Source organism: Sprattus sprattus (genome assembly GCF_963457725.1).
Source record: "Sprattus sprattus genome assembly, chromosome: 6".
NCBI classification, from domain to species: domain Eukaryota; kingdom Metazoa; phylum Chordata; class Actinopteri; order Clupeiformes; family Clupeidae; genus Sprattus; species Sprattus sprattus.
In genome coordinates this window covers 29,010,242-29,029,864 of record NC_137925.1, presented here as the reverse complement: position 1 = coordinate 29,029,864, position 19,623 = coordinate 29,010,242, and the positions used below count along the sequence as shown (strand labels likewise).

At 39.8% G+C, this 19,623-nt stretch overlaps 1 protein-coding gene across 1 annotated transcript in view; it reads left to right on the top strand.

Annotated features, from left to right (window-relative positions):
* maea (macrophage erythroblast attacher, E3 ubiquitin ligase) overlaps positions 1 to 14,895 on the top strand; it is a 37,432-nt gene extending 22,537 nt beyond the window's left edge. Inside the window, exons 3-9 of the mRNA XM_080840408.1 lie at positions 222 to 425; positions 741 to 863; positions 1,159 to 1,235; positions 1,409 to 1,517; positions 9,788 to 9,921; positions 10,935 to 11,130; positions 13,578 to 14,895. Coding sequence (XP_080696534.1) covers positions 222 to 425; positions 741 to 863; positions 1,159 to 1,235; positions 1,409 to 1,517; positions 9,788 to 9,921; positions 10,935 to 11,130; positions 13,578 to 13,673 — 939 coding nt within the window. The 3' untranslated portion in view covers positions 13,674 to 14,895. The remainder of the gene's footprint in view (positions 1 to 221; positions 426 to 740; positions 864 to 1,158; positions 1,236 to 1,408; positions 1,518 to 9,787; positions 9,922 to 10,934; positions 11,131 to 13,577) is intronic.
* Positions 14,896 to 19,623: the final 4,728 nt, after the last annotated feature.

The window sequence follows — 19,623 nt, the reverse complement described above, 5'->3', positions numbered from 1 at the left end:
GCTATTCCAAACTATCTTAGTTATCCCTAGTTTTCAGTAGCTAGTGTGTCTTACATGAAACATAAAGTGCATATAATTTCCTGTTAAAATTAAGTTTATGAAGCTTAGAGAATTATCTTAACAATTGGCAGCTGCTAGCGTGTGATGAACTCATGATAATATGAGTGAGTATAAACTTGTTAATATGCAAGTTCCTACAATTCCCTCTGTTATTCTGTCAGGCTGCTGAGTCCATCCAGGCAGAGGATGAGAGCGCTAAGCTGTGTAAACGGCGGATAGAGCACCTGAAGGAGCACAGCAGTGACCAGCCCGCCGGAGTTAATGTTTGGAAGAAAAAGCGCATGGACCGCATGATGGTGGAGCACCTGCTGCGCTGTGGGTACTACAACACCGCGGTGAAACTTGCCCGGCAGAGTGGCATTGAGGTACGTGTGTGTGTGTGTATGTGTGTGTGTGTGTGTGTGTGTGTGTGTGCGCGTGTGCGCATGATGGTGGAGCACCTGCTAAGCTGCGGCTACTACAACACCACGATGAAGCTTGCCCGGCAGAGTGGTATTGAGGTACATTTTTGACTCCCCCTGGTACATGTTCATATGTCAAGCGCCTCTACTACATCATTTGACTCATGGTTCAGTGTTATCTGTAGCGAGCAGTAAGGTTATTCATGTTATTGAATTCCAGGGTTAGGGGTGTGTGTTTGTGTGTGTAGCAGTAAGGTGATTCCTGTTAATGTATTCCAGGACTTGGTGAACATTGAGATGTTCCTCACGGCCAAGGAAGTGGAGGAGTCTCTGGAACGACAGGAGACCGGCACGTGTTTGGCCTGGTGCCATGACAACAAGTCACGGCTTCGCAAAATGAAAGTATGTTGGAATAACTAGCAAACACACACACACACACACACACACATCCATACGGAATAACTAGCAAGGCAACGATTCACGATTTTTAGAGCTGTTTTCCACCACAGATTAAGAAAAATGAATTGCCACATTTATGTTTGTTTGTAGTGAGTTAATAGGCCTTTCCTCCTAAATGGTACAAGAATGTGTTTGGTCTCTGAGAGGTAATGGTAATGTTGAGCAAGAGAATCATTTCACTCATCAAGACAGTCATTTCCACTAATGAGACGGGCGTCGTATGAAACTTTCATTCTAGAGCTGCTTGGAGTTCAGCTTGAGGATTCAGGAGTTCATCGAACTCATCAGACAAAACAAACGCATGGATGCCGTCAGGTGAGCTACTCTGGTTACGGTTAATCTAAGGCATTAGGTTTGTTATCTCGCACTTAAGCAAACTTAAGTCTTTATAAATACTCATTTGCTGCAGACGTGCATGGAAGCAAACTTGTTTATGTATGTTTGTTGATGTTTTTTTTTATGTTTTTATAAATACTCGTGTGCTGCAGACATGCACGGAAGCATTTCAGCCAGGCCGAGGGTGGGCAGCTTGATGAAGTACGGCAGGTCATGGGCATGCTGGCCTTCCCTTCAGACACACACATCTCCCCCTACAAGGTACTGTACATCATACACACACCCCTCCCCCTCGCACACACACACACACATCTTACAAGGTACCGCACCTCATACACACACACACACACACACAAACACACACACACACACACACACCAGCGTTTCCGTTGTTCGGTATTTGCCGGTTTTTGTCCGGAAACATTTTGAAATGTCCGAAACTATTAGAGCTCACCGGTCAAATTGTCTGATTGGAATTTCTTAAAAATCCTGTCTCGCAAACACAATCTAAGTTTGACAACAATCCTAATATTTAGGCCTATAAAGCAAACGTGCACTGCCCTTATTGTGTTTTAAAGGAAAAGGCTAATCTACCGTTACAAAGTTATTAAACAACACGCATATGCTGCATTTTAAATAAAGCGCAAACCGTCGGTAACAAACAAGGAGCGAACGAAGTGAGAACGATCAAACATGGCCAAGCAGACTAGCCTTATAAAGCTTTAATCAGAGGCCAAACGCAACTGATGAGGATGAACCTTTCATTTCATTATAGCCTACTGAAGTTGCGTGGAGCCGAGACCGGTATTGCAGACAGATAGAGAATTTGAAAAATTATAGCTCGCAGCATATTGAAAAAACAGACTGAACAAGTAATTTTTTTGGAGCTGTGAACTTAGTTCAAAATTTGGAATTATGAACTGAACTAGTTCATGTAGAAAGTGAACTTTCCAAACACTTAATAGCCTACCTGAAGCCCTAGATGTTCGAACAGCTTCACCAGAGAAAAAGGCGAAGTCGGCGTTTATGTCGGGAGTGACAAGTTCTGGTGCGAGGTAATTGATAGTCACAGTAAAATGTTCTGTTAGCACTGCGAAAAGGCAGGACGACGCAACGGATTCACAAGAGGGTCGAATAATTTTAGAATCTATGCTCTCATTGAACATAGTCAGCGCAATGACCATGTTGCGGCGCTCAATTTAACGCAACAGCAGGTTGCGATTAAAGGCCACTTATTGATGCACATCAGACATTAATGTTTTTTTCCATTGTAAAGTTGTTGCATTCTAAACTACCTGATTATGTTATTATTTAAGCTACGCATGCCGTCAGTTTTCTTCAATAGGCTAATTTAGAAGCAGAAATAGATATTTGGCCGGCTTATCATTAAAATGTCCGGCAAATGACCGGCAACATTTTTCTCTAGCGGAACCTCTGACACACACACACACTCATCCCCCCCCTACAAGGTACTGCACCTCAGACACACACACACACATCTCCCCCTACAAGGTACTGTACCTCATACACACATCTCCCCTACAAGGTACCGCACCTCACACACATCTCCCCTACAAGGTACCGCACTTCATACACACACACACATCTCCCCCTCACACACACATCTCCCCCTCACACACACACATCTCCCCTACAAGGTACTGCACCTCATACACACACACACACACACACACACAAACACACACATCTCCCCTACAAAATACTGTACCTCAGACACATCTCCCCCTACAAGGTACTGCACCTCATATACACACATACACACACACACACGTATCTCCCCCTACAAGGTACAGCACCTCATACAGTGTTAGTCCTGTACCACATGCACAGTGTTGGAAACACAGGGTGCCCGCGGGGTTTTTAAAGTATTATAACACGGGTAGATGAAATTAAGCATTCTGATTGGTTGAGAGTGAGTCACGGGGTGTGCTTTATTCTACGATAAAGGTTCTGTACGACCTGTTTACATTTACCTGAGCGTTCCAACCAAGATGGCGGCGCGTCGGGCCTAACAACACCCTTTGAACAAGTACATTATTGACAATACAGTACTGCCTCTCGAACCTTATTGCTTAATTAAAAGGTGATAAATCAAAATTGCCAAATTTAAGGCCATGAAAAGTGTTATATGTGGTTTTAGAGGTATTGTTTTTTTGTAAATAGGTATTATCTTTTCAGACTATCAAGTGTCCTATTCTGATTGGAATTATATCTGCTTAAGTTCGCATTAGTTCGTTTAAATGCAGGCTTTAGCAAAGCTGGGCACATAATCAGGGTGGCCGCGGGTCATTAAAAAGTCGTAAATCAATTTTCATCAAAATAAGGCCTTAAAAAGTATTAAATTGTCTTAAAATCAGTTTGCATTGGTCTTAAATATTTGTGTGCCATGTCAGTGCGAAAATGCAGGCAATCTGTTCTGCCAGGTAGCCGGTGCGCTGCGTTGTCTATGTATGTGATACAAATATTTGAATGCAGTTGACGCAACTTTGTTTACTTCCGGTGTGACACTAGCGGCGCGTGCCTGCAGTCAGGTAGGCAAGAGCGACCGAAGCAGTAGTGAAAGGTGGAGAGAGCTGAGGGATTGTTTGGTTTCTGTTTAAGAGGCCAAATGACGGGACAATCGACAAATCTAAAGTTGTATGTAGCATTTGTCAAGCTGAAGTTAGCTGTCACAGAAGCAACTCGTCTTTAAGTTATCACCTTAATGCAAAGCACCTGACGGAAAGCAACCCCAGGTTAGATGATTGCCAACCCACACTCCACGACGTTTCTAGGAAAATAACTAGACCAAGTTTAAGTTATCAACGCTGTATCAGTTTGGGTTGGTGGTGACTGTCTGTTCTTCAACATAGTTGAAGACGGTGGGCTGACTGAGGTGTTCCTAATTGCTTCAGTGGATAATTGTTACGATTTACCGTCGAGTGGCAGCATTGTGTTTCGCATATTACTTGCTTGACGGCGAGAGAGCACGAAAAAAATATCATTAAACAACAGTGTCTAAAATACACGCTGTCTGAGGTGATTACTCGTAAATGTATAGGATTCGACCGACGCATTAGTGCTGTTTTTGTGCGTTATCATTGGAGTGGTTATGCTTTTCTGTGGACAGCTACCAACTCAAACGACTGCCCAGGAATGATTGGTGCTATTTATGTTGATTATAGATTGCAGCCACAGATTTAATTCATTATTTAAATTATTTGAATCATTATATTGACCTATTTGAACCTATTTGTTTGCATGTCTGAAGCATCACCTATTTTAATTAGGCCTAGCTGAGAGGTCTTGTTTGCATGTTCCATCACTTGTTTTGAGTACATGTTATCTTTTGGGTCTTTTCTGGTTCTGTTTGCTGTGCACAAATAGGATAGGCCTACTGCAATTAAGTTATCTGTGTGTATTTATGTTGTTTTCTGGTGCACAATACAATTTTGATGCTATATCTAGAGTTCGATTTTTCTTTTATTTATTTATAGGCTTCCACCTGTGGCAGGTGCTGATGTTGCTTTTTCTCACACATAACAATCGCTTATTAATTACAATGAATGGATTATAGATTCAATTAGCCTAATGGAATATAGATTCGCTAAAATAAGCGGGGTGTCTGTTGGGCCCTGACCTCTTACAAATACGAAAAGTTGGGCCTCGGAGTTCTAGTCCTGTCAGTGCTATTTCCACACGCTACACCACGCCCGCTAGCAATGTATTAATTTTACCTTACAACGAACAGTTTATGGAAATTAAACGGAGGTCACTTAAACATATTTATCACGGTGTGAGACAGCAAAAAAAAAAAAAAAAAAAAAACGTTTTGCATTTACGTTACGTTCTAATATGTGACCGTTAGCACACCATTCATTCAACTCCATTGGTAGCTAACGTTACCACTTATTAGCCAGCTGTGCTGTAATCTGCAGTTGCTCTGATTTTGGGAGGTGGTCTACCTGTTGCTTTGATCGCTAACTTGCCACTGTAACTCAATCCCTGGAATGCTTTGAGTAGTAAAACACGAACAATGGCCTATGTTTCCATTGTACACTTTATTCGCAAATGTTATTTTCTTGCTGTCGTTCAAATGATCGGAACTTGTTAGGGCTGAATCTCGTAGCCTAGATTTGAGGGGATAACCCCACCCCTCGGATTGCGCCGTAGCCAGGGCTCCTGTTTATTGGTTTATCATCGTAGCCAGGGCTCCAGCCAGATTTGGGCGTTTTTTAATTTATTTACTTGATTTTATAAGCATTTGTTTATGGGACCTAAATGCTCTGAAAATTGAGGACTGATGACATTTTTGTTATCTTTTCGCATTACACACATTTAGCTGGTGTTTTTTAAACTCAACCGGTTATTATCAGACATCAGTGTGTTTACTTGGAAAGATTACTGTATATTTCCACTTTTGATTTGTTTTTCCATCGTAAGTTTGGTCTTAAATTTCATTTAGAAGTGGTATTAAAAAGTCTTAAAAAGTCTTAAATTGAATTTGTTTATACCTGTAGACACCCTGATAATGAAAGATCTTCCGTATCAGTCTAAACTAGGGCCGGGACTTTAACGCGTTAATTAAGATTAATTAATTACACAAAAATGAACGCGTTAAAAAAATGTACGCATTTTAATCGTATCTATTTTTGCACCGCGGAACGTTTCTCACTGGAGGAGTTTCAGACGGACCGTTTATACTGGCGCACCAACTAACGCGCATAAATTTGGTTCAAACAAGTTGACCAACAAACCACAGTGGCACAGTAAACATGGACAAAAAAGCTGATGAGACCGTGTTGGTTGGCCCAATGGATGGGACATTTTGTTACAAAAAACGAACGCATGGAGGCGTCGATAAGAACATGGCTCAGTGCAAGCTATGCAACAAGGAATTCGCATATCACTGCAGCACATCGAGTATCACCTCAATGCAAAACATATAGCAGCTAGCGTGGACGTTAAGCCTGACTCCGGGTACAACCCACACAACCCACACTCCACCAGAGATGTTTTCTAACAGTCAGGGTTTCCAATGTTCTGAATGTACTTGAAAGTATTGTGTTTTACTTAAAAAACTCAAAGTATTATAGTTTACAGAAGGTCTACCTATCTATAGGCTACCTGCATTTCTGAAATGTACTACATTTCTAAATATGGTATTGCTACACTTAATGGCAAAAATTGCACTGGTCTGTTGGACTTGAACAAAAATAAACAATATTTTTGTTGCTTAAGCTTATGTATTCAGTCATTATTCAATTGTATACTAAAAATCCATGTGAAAAAAATTACTTCTCACTGTTCTCAGGTCAAATATTTATATGCGATTAATTTCGATTAATTAATTACAAAGTCTCTAATTAATTAGATTATTTTTTTTAATCGAGTCCCGGCCCTAGTCTAAACATATTTTTGATGCTGACGTCATATTCAGTGGTCGTTTGTCATGTCAAACACTTCGTGCGCTTCAACTGGGTAGCCAACTGGCTGGCTTACGTTTTTGACTTGCTTAGGCATATCTTGTCATCGTCGTCAATGGGTAAATGCAAGTTTTCTGACAAGACCCAACGTTTATGGACTGGCTCAGGCCTGTAGTAGGGAATAACCAGCAGGCTTATTGTTCGGTTTGTAAAAAAAAAACATCAATGTCAACACATGCAGATGCAATCCACTAAACATAAAACTGGAATGCGCGGTCGGCGAGAGCAGTTAATTCTACGAAAGTTCATGAACTAATTCATGGTACTGATAATTATAATTAATAGTAACTAGTGCAGTGCCCGTAGGAATTATGCATTCTGTAGTGTTAGCAGACGTAGGTGTAGCTGTTGGGTAGTGTAATAGCAAGACATATTTGCACTCCACATAGGTACAGGTTACACTGAAGTATTATTGTGATGCATGTTTCCTTTTCATTAAGAAATGTTTTAATGTTTATTTGCGCGTATTTCGTGGACTCCATAGCAACAGATGGGAAAGCAATGAACAATCTGAAAGCCTCCGAGGCTTATCAATATAAGCTACCATTTGTAGCGTTGTAGTACTCCACTCTTGCGTTGTGATTTTGACTGGCACCCAGCCGTTTATTCATACACTCTGACAGGTTTAATGAACACAGAGCAAAGGCGATCACACACAGTGTCTTCGGAATGACAGCCTCTCCCAGCCAGGGTAAATGCAGACTGAGGTTTATAATATTGCAATATTGAGAAAACAAAGTACACACGAATTATAACAGAAACATCGGGACACTAATACATCGGAAAACCTCTCTCATTGCGTCAGTAGATGCATGCCATGAACACATGGTCACTGGTCTAGGCTAACCGGCAACGTTGAATAGAAAGCTAACTCTTATACAAATACATCAAACTACAATATACTACTTAACATGGTAATGACAGTTGGTTACATGCCAGGCCCATACGCATCAGCTGGGGTAACACTATGACGACGACTGTTCTATGACTATGACATAATTCACGTCACTAAAATTCATGCGTTTTGCATATGCCATGAATAAGTGCTGTAATCACAGTTACATTTCAACCATGCTTATGAAATGAGTTTGCCAAGTTGTAAGTCGAATAAGTGCAGAAATGTACTGTAAAAATACGCTATACTAATAAACAATATGAATATTTTGATGGATTATTATTCCCTGTCTGTTAGATGACTGTACAACTCTAGACATTACTTTGAAACTTAATATGAAGAAGCTTAAAAAATAAACGAATAGATAAAAGCAATCACTGCCTTAAGATTACCTGAGCAAAAGTCTGTATCTGTTCACCAAGAAGAATTTGAATGCGGACCTCCTTAACGTATCCAACGCTATTCTGAACTTTGAGTGAAGGCAGGATAGTTTTAATACCGCTAATATTGTTTGTGACGTAATTTGTGACGTCATTTCGGTGCTACGGGAAACGATAACCCATTAGTGCCTGCGGGAAACGGTAAAATACAAATATCTCGCAAACTATGAATTCAAAAATCTTCAAAATCAAGGATGCACAGGTTCATGACATGCGTAAGCTACATGCGAAATCTCATAACTAACCAAACTACCGTCAGGGAGATACGCCCTAGACAGACTGACACACAGAGATTCCTGGATTTATAGATAGATATATAATAGTAATAATTTTGGTAGTGAACTGAACGTACTGTATTTCTGCCTGATGAACGATTCTGTGAACTCGTTCATTCTGGTGTCTGTGAACGGCACGTTCACTCTTTTAATTTAGTTCAATAATTGTTAACAGTCCTGTATCCAGTGTTGTCAATCGTTGCGTGTATTTCCTTCTACTGTCTATGCCTGGCAAGTTTGAGGGCGCAGAGGTTGCGTAAAGGCCGAGAGCGGTATTGCAGACAGATAAACTTATACAATAATTGCTGTCTGTGATTCTATATGGGCTGTGGAAATAATTTAGAAAAAATATAGCTTTTAACATATTGAAAAAAATAACTGAATTTGGAGCTGTGAACTTTGTTCAAAATTTTGAATTGATGAACTATGAACTGAATTAGTTCATTTTAAAAATTGTGAACTCTGAACTGAACTAGTTCATGTAGAAAGTGAACTTTCCCAACACTGACTATGGGCGCCACACCAACACTGCGTGCTGAGGCTCTGTGGTGTTTAAACACCACTCATTGAACTCCAACGAAGGAATTTCGGAGCAATGTTTGAAGAAATGTTTTCTGACTCTGACATCGCCAAGTCATTCTCGTGTGGTAAAGACAAAACCGGCTACATCATCAAATTTGGATTAACATTGTTCTTTAAAAAAACTGCTTGTTGATGGCTTCAATAAGGCTGGGCAATTTCCGGTTGATGTTTGCCCATGAGTTCATATTAGGCCTATAGCAAATTACCTCATATTTGGCCTATAGCACAGGTTTATGTTAAAATCGCAGAAAATAGCAGTTCACCAGTGGATGCCTGTTTGTGAAGTGGTATCAGCAAAAATTCATATAGCAGTTGCCAGTTTATAATGCACCAACAGTTCATGCAGTGAATGCCAGCCAGTGTGCTGGAACTATCTCTCCATTGCACATTTAATTTAGTTTGTTTTATTTTTATTCCCAAAATGAAATAAATGTGTGCAATATGTGGTCAACATCAGTGAGTCTCTAAATCTATTATGTTGTGTATAGTGTTATATATGTCAAAATCTGCGTAAATTTTAGAAAGATCGCTGATTAACACTTGCAACTCATTGTCGTGATGGTTTTAAAAAAAAATCAGAAGGTATTAAAAAAAGGTATTAAAAGGTATTACATTTTACTTAAGGATTGCTGTATTTACCCTTTGACATACACATTAGTTCCAAGAAGTGACATTTTATTGAGACCTAACAAAAGGGTTAGTCTACCTAGATGACTTTCACTTCCAAGTAGAGGTCCTCATAGGTCTTCTGTTTGGAATAAGTATGCCTGTTTCTGTTTTTTTACATGGAGTATTTGCATCCCAACTGTATTGGTTTGTGAGCGTCTCATTTCTCTCTTCCTCACTGGTCCAGGACCTGCTGGATCCGGCACGCTGGAAGATGCTCATCCAGCAGTTCAGATACGATAACTACAGGCTACACCAGCTGGGAAACAACTCTGTGTTCACCATCACACTCCAGGCTGGCCTCTCTGCCATCAAAACCCCGTATCCTTTGGTTTGTGTGTGTGTGTGTGTGTGTGTGTGTGTGTGCACAGCATGTTTATTGCCTCATATTATTTTCATTCTCCAAACACCCCTGTACGTAAATACATCGTTTCCGACTGTAGATCTTTCCAACACCGGCTAGGGTCTTATTCAATTACGTTTATGGGATTTACAGTCGGTGCTTTAAACTTTCCAATAGACCCACAATGGTGATTGGTCATCGTTAAAATAACCGTTATTGAATTTTAACGAAAGAGTAAACTTAAGATTTTTGCTACATGGAAGCTAGCTAAAGCTAACGTGCGAGGGAGACTTTGCGTTCTGTATATTTTCCTGCTTTTTTTGGTCCTTTGGCAGTCACGTCTGTGATTATATGGTGTCATCATCTTTGTCCATCTCTTTGGTGTTTAAATGTACTGACATCATTTCCTTGATTGGGTTATGGGACTGTTGTGCTGATTTCATCTTAACTTGATGGGGTTATGGGACTGTTGTGCTGATTTCATCTTAACTTGATTGGGTTAAGGGACTGTGGTTGTGGTTAAGGTACTGTTGTGCTGATTCCTTGACACGCTGCTACTAGGCAGTGCTATAAGGAGCGTTAAGGGACTATTGTGTGTTGAGATGTACTGACATCATTAACTTGAGGGGGCTAAGGGACTGTTGTGCTGACCTCCTTGATTGGGTTAAGTGACTTTTGTGCTGACTTCCTTGACCTGCTGCCACTAGGCAGTGCTATAAGTGATTGGGTTAAGAGACTGTTGTGCTGACTTCCTTGACCTGCTGCTACTAGGCAGTGCTATAAGATCTTAACTTGATTAGGTTAAGAGACTGTTGTGGTGATTTCCTTGCCCTGCTGCTACTAGGCAGTGCTATAAGTGATAGGGTTAAGGGACTGTGTTGTGTTTAAGAGACTGTTGTGGTGACTTCCTTGACACGCTGCTACTAGGCAGTGCTGTAAGTGATTGGGTTAAGAGACTGTTGTGCTGACTTCCTTGACCTGCTGCTACTAGGCAGTGCTATAAGGAGGATGGGACCTCCAAGAACCCCGACTGCCCCGTGTGCAGCAAGAGTCTGAACAAGCTGGCCCAGCCCCTCCCCATGGCCCACTGCGCCAACTCGCGCCTGGTCTGCAAGATCTCCGGCGAGGTCATGAACGAGAACAACCCACCCATGATGCTGCCCAATGGCTATGTGTATGGATACAATGTGAGTATTTAAAGCCCTTTGGCTATGTGTATGGCTACTAGGGGTGTGCAAAAAAAATCGATTCACATTCGTATCGCGATTCAAGTGCTTCCGATCCAGAATCGATTCATAGAATTCCAAAAATCGATTCATATTAAAACATTTTATTTATTTTTTTTCTAAGATTAACGTTCTTTTAGGCTAACGTTACGGTTTGAGTGATGGTGAGCGCGATACGGCGAAATGGTTGATAAAAAGCTTCTGAATAGAAAGTTTACCTTTAAAAGTTGTGTTGTGCAAAAGAAGCGAGCTTCACTGTTGTCTGAAAATGTCAACAGGCAGCTGGCTGAACAGAAGTCATGGTTTAACTGCACTATAGGCTGTGTCTGAAATGTGCACTTAATAATTTTATTTTGTACCGCACTGTTTGGCAATATTGTTTTTCAATAAAATAAAACATTGCATAAAGCAAGCCAATCCACTTTTCCATGATAAGAGCATTAAAATAAAATTTGCGATTAATTAATTTGCGATTAATCGCGATTCATTTTGAGTTAACTATGACAAAAATGTGATTAATCGCGATTAAATATTTTAATCGTTTGACAGCACTAACATTTACATACTGTGAATCAATTTTTTTAAATCGAGAATCGTTTTTGAATCGAAAATCGATTTTGAATCGAATCGTGAGCCTAAAAATCGGTATCGAATCGTGACATTTTCTGAATCGTGCACCCCTAATGGCTACAACGTGAGTATTTAAAGCATAGCAGGGCTGTAACCTCTTTTTTTTTTACTACATTAGTTTGACATTGCAATATGCTCTGTGCATTAGCAGTATTTATTTTGTTTCTTTTGCAAATGATAAACCAGTTCATGAATTCAGTCAGTTAGTTCAAAGCATGGTGGCTGGCTATGTATGTTAGCCAAAGCTAAGGCCTACCGCTGGTATGAGAGGCAGAGGTCTAGATGGATATTTGGGTGTATGTCTCTAACTCCATACTATTCTTTTGAGTTGTTGACGCATGATTGATCCAGATTAGGGATGCATACCTAAACCCATGTTCAGATTTAGGTCCGGATTTGAATCCAGAGGTTTAGGTTTAGGTTCAGGTCCGGACCTGAACCAAAGTCTAAAAGCACTAACACGTTTGCTTTATTTAGGAGGGCAGCGGGCTAGAGTGAACATATTTTTCATAGGTAGTACAATTTGACCGAACCAGTATTTTACGGTACAAATCAAAGCATTGTCAAATCAATGTAAAAATGGCAGAAATTTCATTACCGTAGAAACTACTAGAAACTTTAGTTAAAAGCTGTGCGTGAAATTTGCAGTATTTAAGACAAAAAGTATATCTATCCTTAGACACCATCCTTATTTACTTATCCTACTATATGATCCTATGTGTGTTTGAGAGCGTTTGTAGCAGAAATAATAACACAAAAATTATAACTGAGTACTGACACTAACCTAGTCAAGGGTACATTATTCATAGGTATATTGTTGCATAATAACAAATAGTTTCTAAATAAAGTTTGCGGTCCTAGTACCGTCCTTCATAACAGTTAATATATGCTAATGAGTCTGCTAAGATGATACACAGTTTGACAAGTTCGTTCGTTCATTCGTTCGTTCGTTCGTTCGTTCGTTCGTTCGTTCGTTCGTTCGTTCATTCATTCAAGTTACAAACAAAATTGCAAACGTCATCCAAATCTCGCGAGCAGTGGCGACAACTTGCGAGACTTCTGGAATTCAGTAATGGCCGCCATTGACAGCTATGCATGGCTGTGCTTTCGTCTTTTCCCAGCACGGATTTCGCGATCTATGGAAGGTTTAAGATGGTCTAGAACGAAAAGGATATAGTATGTGAATGCTAGATTTTTTACAAGTCCAGTACCGAATCACTGGGGTTTAGTTTTTTTTTTTTACCTGAACCAAAAAGTTTTTTATTTTTCAAGTCCAGAACCGGTTCAGCGTACCGGTTCCCTAATCCAGATTATTGTTTTCTTTTCATGGCCGTTTGTGAATTTTGGAAACTTTAGTAGCCAGAGACGATATTTCCGGTAGTTTTGGTAAGGAATAGGGTTAGGGTCAGGGTTAGGGTTGGAATAGTTAAGAAAAGGAGAATCTGTTAACGGTTTTGCCACTCCACTATTAACTAGAATTGGTTGCTGCGATTTCAATAATGAACATGTATTTGAACTAATAAATTAACTCCAATATTCTTTAATCACAAAATTGTCAGATCCCCCACTCCTAAACACATTTTTTTTTAATTCTTTTCTTTTCGGTATATGCTGAAGTGTATAGCCTAATAGTATTCTTAGTTTAGTTTAGTTTTTTACCCTGTGGAATTCAAATAAGCTACTGAAGAAAGTATTGATTAAGTAGGTTTTCATTCTATTTGTTTTCATTGGTTTAGTTGTGCATGTTTAATGGACTCAAGTGTTTTGTGTTCCCATAGTCACTGCTCTCCATTCGCCAAGATGACAAGGTGGTTTGTCCCCGAACCAAAGAAGTCTTCAACTTCTCTCAAGCTGAGAAGGTGTATATTATGTAGTGGGGTTGATGTGGACGTGTAGAACTGAGGATCATCTGCTACAATCCCAGTCAAGGGCTTCAACATGAACCCACTCCGTTCTGACGGAACCCCAGCAACTGTGGGCTCCCAGGCCCTGATCTGACCCCCCCGGCTGGCTATGCGAGAAGGACTTGTGATGGCGTAGTGGAGGAATGGACAGCGGTTTGGTTTAAAGACTTGTTCCTGAATAATCTTGCATTCATTTCTTAAGTGTGGTGTAGAAAACAGGGAGTCAAATCAGAACAAGCTATTAGATTATTTTGTTTTAGTAGGACCATATTCAGTACTGAACAGTGACATCTCAGGAGTCGCTACATGAAGTGTACCGAACAACGCAACGTTTGGTGCCTTGCGTTTCACCCCTGTGTGAAATCTGTGAACATAAATCTGTTGGATTTCTTAGTATTTAAACAAAAAGACAATGTGACTACCGTTTGGTTTCTCATAGTTTTCTATTCCAGTATTGTGTTAGACAGCACAACTCCTAAAAAAAATGGCTGTTTAGATAAAGAACTACAAAACAAAGAACTACAAAACATAGAACATCCTGATTGGTGGACTGGTTGAGGAAGTGACTTGTCTTCTGCAGAAACATATCTGTTAACGGCCGAAACTAGCGTTTGTGTATTATGTTGTTCACCATGTGTAGAACTTCTTTCTCTACCCAGGTCTCAGGGTAGTCACATTTTATACACATTGAATTTCACCTCTTATGAATGACCCCCAGAAAGTCTTGTGATGTTGGGTTTGTGTTTAATTTGGGGGTTCCAGGTTTCCGTATTTAAACTAAATATTAAACTAATTCGTAAACATTTAAGGTTTTGTTTCAAGTTATTGCAAATGTGCTCAATCCATCATCCATATGTATATCTCATTTTGTATGGGTTTTAAGTGTCATGGTAGTGCTTATAATAGGGTTGCTATGGAGATTTGTTTGCCAGTTGTGCTTAGTTAAGCAGTGTGAAAACTGACAGGCAAGCGTAGTTATTTCCGGCTCATCACACTGATTTCTTTGACACTGCTCAAGGGGCGATAGCAGGGCAGGTTACTTTGTCTGGCCCTTTTCAGTACCTGTCCAAGATCCAACTAACATGACAATTTGCCTCTGAAATGTGTCTAGTGTTAGCAAGGCAGTGGCATGCTTGTTTTTACTGGTAGGGTGTAAAAAGAGATGCATTTGCTAATAAAGGTTTGTTTCATAAAATAAGAATCTAAAAAGTGTGCTTCATTGGGGCCCAAGCAGACCGTGTGTGTGTGTGTGTGTGTGTGTGTGAGTGGGCACCTATCAGACCAGCTGTGTGTGTAGGCACCCATCAGACCAGCTGTGTGTGAGTGGGCACCCATCAGACCAGCTGTGTGTGTGTGAAGGCACCCATCGTGTTTCTTCTTGTTCTTATTCTAATGTGCAGTACGCTTCAGATATAAGATAATGAACATGAGGATGAGTATTGCTTAGAATATGGCTGATACAGAGATGCTGAGGCGACTGGTGTCACAAGCCGTCTACATGCCCTATTGATTCCATTCCCACCACATTTTTAAGAGCATCTTTAATCTGGCTTTCGTTCCACAGCACAGAAACGGCATTAGTCAAGGTTGTAAATGACCTCCGGGTTAATGTAGACTCCAAAGGATCTGCCCTTCCGGATCTGAGTGCAGCTTTTGACACTGTAGATCATGATATCATTATTGAAACACTTGAACATTGGGTTGGCCTCGCTGGTCCAGTATCAGCTGTCGGCAGGGATTAGCATATTAACATAATGTGCCCTGTGTGTGTGTGTGTGTGTGTGTGTTAGCTAATATAATGTGCCATTTGATGGCAGGAAAGATGGTGTCAGACGCCGGGGAAGATATTCTTTCAAAATCAGCCACTTCCAGCTGCAGAAGTCACTTACAACACTTACACTTACAACATTACAAAAACCTTTTGAGGTATGTTTTTATAAGCAATACACATTTGTGTGTGGTCAATGACAGGATTCATAATTATTAAAGTTTTTAATGTTTAGGATGTTATGAACATATTCCACCTCACATTTATGAAGACAATCCTTCAGTAGAATATGGTGTGTGTAATGTCTTCCCATTGAGTACAGTGGTTGTGTGGCCATATCATGGGTAAGGGTTAACTGGCAGTTAATGAGTAGATGAATGGCTAATTATCACATTTTTTCTTAATGTGTAGGATGATGTGACACTTGAATCAAGACACAACCCTTTGGTTAATCAGCAGAGTGTTGTCTATGTCACAGTGGTGTCGCATTGAGCACAATACAGTTGTGGTCCTATGATCGCCATCCTTTGTTTAAATCCATTAAACGTAATGACATTTGGTGTCGTTGATCAGCTATTTTAAAAGTATTGTGGTGTAATCAATGAACAATATTCATCACTGATAAACACATTTATATTAATATTTAGGATGTTCTGAACATATCCCAACCTACTTTAATTGAGACACAATCCTTTGTTTCATTGGTGGAGGCGGTGTGGTGATGTGGCAAGGTCAGAGACGAGACTCCACAGCCACCAGTGAAGGTCACTCTATAGGAGAAACAAAATTGGGTTAATAGACATCAATTTGATAAACAGATAAGTAGATACATTTAGGTTAACAATTAACATGTCAAGACACAATTCATGGTTTGATCAGAAGAGTGTTCAGCAATATGCAGTTTCTGTCCTATGATATAAGATACACCTAAAGTATTGAGCTGTAGTCAAGGACGTACATTTTTCTCCCTGTTTAGGATGCTCTGAACATATTTCACTCCACTTTTATTAAGACACAATCCCTTTTATGAGTAGAATGTGGTGTGTTTCACTATGTCCTCCTTGTGAACATAATGCAATGTTCCCTGTTTTAGAACAACAAAATGATATTAGTCAAAATGATAAAAACTTATTAAGTCAATTTGTTTTTGTTATCATGGTTTTGAAATTAATATATCTGATGTTTTGTTAAATATTAAAGCTGACCTGATGACTTTTATTTTGGTACCTGGTTGTCTAAATGTGGCCGGAAGTTGAGGGAGCTAATATGAAGCAGCGTTCTGTGAGCAACTATAGTCAAATGAGGTCGAGCAACTTCCGGTTACGATTTTTCAAAATAAAAGCGCCTTATTAACCCGTGTTTCTTTAAAGGCACCCAGTGCAACTTTATGTAAACATTCAATGAAAAATAAACATTCAATTTCTAGTCTTTTTTACACGTAGTAAGTTTCAATAACTCCATATCGTCATTCAAGGAGCAAAGATGAGACGTCGTCGTGTGGTGAGATCTGATAGAAAATCGTAAACAACAACAATCGCCGGTGGGGAGAGGCCATTTTTCCATTGACTGGAATCCTGCTGTATTTATTGAAGGTTACAAAAAATAAAGAAAATGACGGCGATTGTTGTTGTTATCGATTTTCTATCAGTTCTCACCACACGACGACGTCTCATCTTTGCTCCTTGAATGTCAATATGTAATGGTTTGGAGTTATTGAAACTTACTACGTGTAAAAAAGACTAGAAATTGAATGTTTATTTTTAAGCCTCGAAAGTTGCACTGGGTGCCTTTAACTGTCAGAAATATTAATTTCATAGGAACATCAAAATTGGTTAAAAACGATTCACTGATGTTAAAAAATGATGATTTTCTTGTTTAAATATATGGAACACTGACTAAACAGGACATTTTGCAATTATTATAGTAAGAAACAGTAAAACACACCACAATCTGCTGATAAAAGGATTATACCTCCATTAAAGTTGGTTGAACATGATCAGTACACTGTAAAGAAAGGGTAAAATATGTTTATCAGTAATTATTCTGGTCATTCACTGTGAAAGAACACTTGACACACAGATCACACAGGTGAAAAAGTATTATCTCCAATGCCAGGGTATTGCCATGTGACACAAATCACACTATGCTGAAGAAACTAAAGATTGTGTCTCCATAAAAGTGGGGTGGAATATGTTCAGGACACTCCAAACATTAAATCAAATGTGTGAAGTAGATGTGGATTGCGTCCTTGAATGCTCCAGAATACTTTAAACATAGGCCTACACACAGGCGAAAATGCAGTATTTTCAATTGCAGGACCATATGACACATATCACACTATGCTGATGAAACTAAAGATTGTGTCTCAATGAAAGTGGGATGGAATATGTTCAGGACACTCCAAACATTAAATAAAATGTGTGAAGTAGGTGTGAATTGCGTCCTTGAATGCTCCAGAATACTTTAAACATAGGCCTACACACAGGCGAAAATGCAGTATTTTCAATTGCAGGACCATATGACACATATCACACTATGCTGATGAAACTAAAGATTGTGTCTCAATGAAAGTGGGGTGGAATATGTTCAGGACACTCCAAACATTAAATAAAATGTGTGATGTAGATGTGAATTCCGTCCCTGAATGCTCCAGAATACTTTAAACATAGGCGATCAGACAGGCGAAAATGCAGTATTTTCAATTGCAGGACCATATGACACAAATCACACTATGCTGATGAAACTAGAGATTGTGTCTCAATAAAAGGGGGATTGGAATATGTTCAGGACATTCCAAACATTAAATAAAATGTGAGAAGTAGTTGAGATTTACGTCCCTGAATGCTCCAGAATACTTTAAACATAGGCGATCAGACAGGCGAAAATGCATTATCTTCATTGGCAGGGCCATGTGACATATATTCCACTTTGCTGAAGAAACAAAAAATTGTGTCTCAATAAAAAGGGGATTGGAATATGTTCAGGACATTCCAAACTTTAAATAAAATGTGTGAAGTAGTTGAGATTTACGTCCCTGAATGCTCCACAATACTTTTAACATAGGCCTACCCACAGGTGAAAATGCATTATCTTCAATGGCAGGGCCATATGACACGTATCACACATTGCTGATGAAACTAAAGATTGTGAGGAGAGAGGTGTGTAAAGAAGGGAGTGTGTGATAGGGAGAGACGTAAGGAGGAGAGAGGTGTGTAAAAAAAGGAGAGTGTGATGGGAGAGTGGAGAGAGGTATGGAGTTGATTACAGACTGCACCATCCAGCCCCTCCGACTGAGTGACAAGCTGGTGCAGACGGGTGTGAACGTCCACCTGGTATCGCTCCACAGGGGACTGTGCTTTCACCGCTCCTGTTCACCCTGTACACATCAGACTTCACCTACAACACAGAGTCATGCCACATCCAGAGGTTCTCTGATGACTCTGTATCAGAGATGGACAGGAGGGTGAGTACAGGTGCCTGGTGGACAACTTTATGCAGTGGTGCAGGCACAACCACCTGCAGCTAAACACCACTAAGACCAAGGAGATAGCAGTGGACTTTAGGAGGTTTCAGCCTCCTCTGCTACCAGTCTCCATCGAGGGGGTCAGTGTGGAGGTGGCTAACACCTACAAATACTTAGGAGTGTATCTGGACAATAAACTGGACTGGTCAGCCAACGCTGATGCAATCTACAAGAAGGGTCAGAGCCGGCTCTACTTCCTGTGTCTGCAACAAACTCCTTTTATGGGCCGCACAATTATCACCTAATAAATAATTGCACAAACATCAATCGACAGTGGTGAGATCATTGTTTATAATAGTATTGTGTTATCTGTGCATTATATTAACTTGTTTTAAAACAAGGTGAGATATAGTAAATTACTTTTAAACGTACAGGATAATTGTAGCTGAAAACTATATTAAAAATAATGTATTTGATCAGTGCACTTGCATTACAGCAAAACACGATTACAAAAACATAGGCTATGACCATTGCATATAGTAGGTATACATATTTGGTACTGTTTAGAAGTTACTTTAAAATGGTTATACGATACCATTGACTAGGCAGGCCTATGTATAAGATTGAAAAAAAAAACGAACCTTTAATAACCAGGACTACATCATGAAAGCACAGGTTTTACTTCACTT